At 34.3% G+C, this 5,362-nt stretch overlaps 1 protein-coding gene across 1 annotated transcript; it reads right to left on the minus strand.

Annotated features, from left to right (window-relative positions):
• Nucleotides 1–500: 500 nt before the first annotated feature.
• On the minus strand, nucleotides 501–3,994 carry LOC114191965. The gene is made up of 6 exons (XM_028081443.1): nucleotides 3,404–3,994; nucleotides 2,841–3,052; nucleotides 2,295–2,589; nucleotides 2,084–2,169; nucleotides 1,912–2,003; nucleotides 501–1,267 (listed from the first exon to the last, which is right to left on the minus strand). The coding sequence occupies exons 1-6, from the start codon at nucleotides 3,713–3,715 to the stop codon at nucleotides 1,044–1,046; spliced, it is 1,221 nt and encodes a 406-aa protein (XP_027937244.1). The 5' UTR covers nucleotides 3,716–3,994; the 3' UTR covers nucleotides 501–1,043.
• Nucleotides 3,995–5,362: the final 1,368 nt, after the last annotated feature.

Below are 5,362 nucleotides of genomic sequence, written 5' to 3' on the forward strand. Positions count from 1 at the left end.
AGTCCAGTTATTAAGTTGCTACACATCACAATTTCGCTACATATTTAACGTTAGTTAAAAGGAAGAAAATTTAAACAATTTCAATAATTAACATTTATTTGATCTTGTTCGAGTTAATGTGTTCCAAGATAAAAATTAGCATTTAGAAATTGTTCATAATTTTTATCTATAAACACTTCCAAAAAATATGTAAGTGTCAGATGAATTTAACCTCTCTTGTAGACTAAAATCAATTAACAGAACTTCAAAAACTTAAAAAATTATTTAGCTCTCAAATTCTTATCACTGCTAATGATAAACACTCTTCAGAGAACACCGTCAAACAGTAATAATCGTAATTACTAAGGTTTACGAGTGAAATAAGAGAAAAATGTGACGGGTAGAATAACTATGAATTTGATTGCACTTAAATACTCCTCCCAAGTGAATTTTTACCACCAAGTCAAAACCGATTCTTCTAAACCCAATTTTATAACATAAACAGAAAATGCAAAACAACATTTTGAACAAGTTCATTCACTGAATTCTAGCATTATCTAAAAGCAAAGATTACTATAAGAATTCAAATACAGAAAGTTTGGGGCAATTGAAGCATAAGACTACTAACATATCTAGTAAAATTCCCCAAGAAATTAAAACTATGTCCTATATAATGCATCGCCAGGACAGAAAAAAAGTAGCCTGTTTTGGTTTGTTTAAGAAAACCATACCAATACATATGAAGCAAGTAGCAACCAACAAATCAGCCTGTAGTTGAGAAGCTGCTTTTTAATCTGTACATCCACCAGGAACACATTAAGTAGCCTCTACACTGCCGCTTCTCCAAAGCTTCCCTGTTCATTCACTTATTACAGAAGCAAACAATGCAGAGAAATACAAAGGACGGTGCTTAACATCCTTTCTCCAATTTTCCTTTTACCTTTTGTCAAATAAGTTATTAACTCCAACCCCAATCAAGTATAACATCTAAACAATTAACCAAACACTAATCACCAGTTCTTAAATATCCAGAGTATTATAATATTACAGTGAATTTGATATCATCAACGGCTAAAAAACTGGAAATCTGGGTGACTGACTTGAAGCTGTCTTAACAAGTTATCGGCCCGCTGAAAAAGAGTGCTAGCTAGTTGGCGTTCATGTCCACCACTAGGAGTCCACAGAGATCCTTTGAACTTGTATGAAGCAAGCCCAGAAACAGGTAAAGACATTCTATGGACATTATCCGTCTCAGAAGGAAGTGGCTTCTGAGTCTGCCTTTGTGAACCTGAAACAAAAAAAAGAAGGCATTTTTCAATAAATCAACTGGTGCAAATTAGAAAACGGAAAATGGTTCTTCTGCGGCATCTAACAACACTTTCATTATTATGCGGCATGCACCTATAAATGGCAAAATGTGCAATTAAATAGAAACATGTTCCCGTGATAAAAAAAAACGCAAGCCTTTTTAGTAGAATAATTAAGAACCCCAACAAATCCAGAATGACACTCTTAAGCTTAAAAACAAGACACAAATGTATCACATTTCAAAATTTTGAAAATATCTTACTAGGCCAATAAAATTGGTAAAATCATCGAAACGAAGCAGTAAAATGATTTGCGGTGGTATGACTAAAACAATTAATATATGCCAAGACATAAACCATGTATTCATAAAATTGTATCATGTACATCAATATACATCCTATCCAGTGCATGATGAGGAGATTCTAAAATAACATTTTTGTATCATGTATAAAGAAAGGTTCCAAATAAGTATTCAATTTAGAACCTCTAATTATGTTGAGAGATGGATGCATACCCACGCCCTCAACTCTTAATATTGGTACATATATTGCAGCACAAACAAAATAGAAATCAAACTTGGTTATAAAGCAACATAAAGCACAAATGAAGCAAAAAAATTGCTACCTCCCACAGGTGGACAGAGATCATGGTATGTCAGAAAACAAGCATCCAAATCTTTTAATGTTGGACCAGTTGGTATCCTGTAAATTGGATACCTGCAAGCAAATCATAGAACATGTAAGTCCATCGTGCATGCGTAAGCTGAATATCAAAGCTCAAAATTAAAGAAGAATACCAGGCTACAGATATCCAACTTGATGATAGTATATCACAACTTCCAAGGGTCAACAATTCAGGGAAACGAAAAGCAAGGTCCAGTATCTATTCATCACATAAAAGAAAACAGAATTAAATGACTCAACAAAGAAAAACCAGTGATAACAAATTACCAAAATTCTATTGTGAACAGGGCAAATAATATGGCATTATAGAGTCAGTCAGCGCACCTTATCAGCCAAAGGCTCGCGGCTGTATGGAGGGTCACGTTCAAGATACTCAAAAATCAAATAACCCTGAGGATTGACAGAATCTCCATCATCACTAGAAAACCCATCTTGAGGAAGGGAATTCTGGTCTCTCAAAGATAATCTACTCATCCGTTGAGGTACTTCATCCGACAGATAGGGAAGATTTCTTTGCTCCCTCATGTATTTCAATCCCCTTCCATGTAGAGGCTCACAATCACTGCTACCATCACTACTAGAGTCCCTGAAATCACTGTCACTATCCTCCCCAAGTTGCCTATCAAAGAACCAAATAATTACATTATCATACAAGTAGCTAAACCAGTGAGAACAAGGTAATATCCTCCACATCGGCACAGCAGATCTCAAAATGGTAGAAAACCAAAAATGAATTTTAATTTAATCCTAGAACATGCAATAAACGACCCAAAAAACCACTCTATTGTTTGGCTTGCATTTTCATGCCGAGCCTTTTCAAACAGTCACTAAAATGAATAGTCTTTACAAGGACCAAAACAAGAAATATACCTTGACTTTACAGTTGGCTTCACATTCTGGGAGTAAATTTGGATTCCAGAGAGATAAGGAACGTAATACTGGACAACGCTATCTTTGTCATTCAGTACAAGCGGAACTCCAGCGCCATACGCACTCCACTCGCGGAAGGACTCCCACAAATCACCAAGAACAAAGTAGGGCTGAGACTCCTCATCGCACGCCCTAAGTCCTCTCGTCGTCCTCTGCAAGATCCAAGAAAAACTTTTACACTTAACAGTTCCACACACACAAAGGAAAACCTAATTCATAATAATGGCATTATTTTCTTTTTCTTTTCAAAGCACGAAAACTTTGCTTCTTTTCTTATTAACTCTCACCAAAAAATCCAATCCATGGTCCCTTCCATAATCAAACACGGCCATAAAAGCTAAACCTTCCACCCATTGAATGCAGCCGTAGCAAACAAAGACAGGAACTTTAAATCAATTTCCAATAACCCAAAAAACCAAATTCTAATAAAATAAACACGATTTCACCAACAACCCCGTCAGAAACTTTTTCAAAACACTTGCTACAGTGACTCAAAAGCAAACCTTAGGAAGATACTGAGCAGGCACAGAGGGCGTGATCGCCTGCAAGAACCGCTCCAGATTACTCAACCGGGTCACGACCGGTTCACACGAAGGCACCGCGCCACTCTTCTTCGCCTCCTCCTCATCCGACCCGACCCGGTTCTCCGGTACCCGGTTACCCAAATCCACCGATTTGTCTCTCCCGGTGACATCGCTGTGGGCCCTACGCAGCTTATCGTTCTCCATGGTGTGAAACGGCCGGCGAGCCTTCGCCGGAGAATAGAACCGATCCTCTCCGCGAGCGCGCCCGAAGTTCAAGCCAGTACCCAACATTCCTATGCCCAATAAAAAGGAAGGAAAAACGTGACCCAGGAAACAAAAACGGAGCTTTTTTTGGTGGGTGTTGGATAAACCTCGAGTGTGGTCAACGGTGTTTGGGATGCGGTGAAATGGTTGGGAATTGGATGGGAAACGATGAGGATCTGTGTTAGAGATTCTAGGGTTTGGGGAAACGGGGAAAAGGGTGGGTTGTTTTTGTTATGAGGAAGAAGGGTTTGTGAGTAGAGAGGAGTTGTTTCTGTGAATCGGAAAGAAGGAAAGAAATAGAAAGGGATGGGTCTTTGAGTTATATAAAACAACCAATGTATTCCAACATTTCTCTATTCTTTTTATCTCTTTTTATTCTTTTTTATTTTATTTTATTTGTTTTATTTATTTCTATTGGTCTCACATGGTCTAATTTATTGTACCATTTTATTATGTCTTTCCACTCATTCCATCTCTCACTCAATATATTAAATGATAGGTATAATGACACACTTTTTATTTAATATTTTTGTTTATTAAAATGACACTTGTTTAATATAAATAGTAGCTTATTATAATTGGTGTGTATAGAGGTGTTAATTACGTGAATGGCATTTTTTCCTGAATAAAGTGGCGAACGTGGAGGTAGTCAGGGAATGGATCTGGTCGTTGGATGCTGGAAGAAGCAGGTGGGGCAGAGGGTAGAACAGTAATTTCAATTGAGGGCTAAGTGGAACTGGTGCCAGGGACGACGAAACCATTGAAAACGGAAGATGTAATTATATAATGACCCACCGTAAACTCAACCTTTCCTTTTTTTTCTATTTTATAAGTGATTTATCATTTTTTTATTTTTTTTATTTTAAACTCATTTTAAAAATACTATTTCAAAAATTATCAAAATTTAGGTATTAAATATTGGCATAGGTTATTCACCTAAGACCTTAATTAAGTCTCAATTTATAAAATAATTAAGAAATTTTAATGAATAATTGATGAGTTATCTTTTTAATGAAAATAATATAATTAAAGAGAATTCAATTCACATGATATCACATTCAATTTAAAATTAAAAATAATAAATTTATGTGTGTTTTTTTATATGATATTCAAGTTTTTTAATACTTAAATTATTAACAATAAAAGTTATGTTTAATAATAATAACACATATTGATAAAAGTAACTCAAGAAATTAAGAGTTATTCAATTTAAAGAAAAAAGAATTGAATAACTGAAGAGATTAAGTATTCTTCAAGTTTTAAAATTAAAAAAAATGTATTTAATGTTATTTTAAATCTATGGACGAAAGAGAATGACATAATAAATATTTGTACTTCAACTTTTTTATTTTCTTTATATGAGGCAAAAGTCGTAAATGTATTTATTGTAATACCATCTTCTCATTTGTTTAAAAGAATACGTTTCTGTCTTCTTTTAAACATAAATAAGTTTTAATTGTTTTTATTTCATTTAATGATATTTTATTTATTTTCTAAATTTAACTAATATGGTTTTATATGTTCTTTGTTTTAGGATAATTTTTTTAAGAAAATACTAGAAAGTAGTAAATGTTAATATATGTGTGAACTTTTTTTTTCCTATATTATTTAGTTTTACTTAAATCACTTTGTGGATTAAATATGTTTTTTCTCCTTCAAGTTTTAGTGAATTTT

Source organism: Vigna unguiculata, chromosome 7, assembly GCF_004118075.2.
Source record: "Vigna unguiculata cultivar IT97K-499-35 chromosome 7, ASM411807v1, whole genome shotgun sequence".
Taxonomy (NCBI): Eukaryota; Viridiplantae; Streptophyta; class Magnoliopsida; order Fabales; family Fabaceae; genus Vigna; species Vigna unguiculata.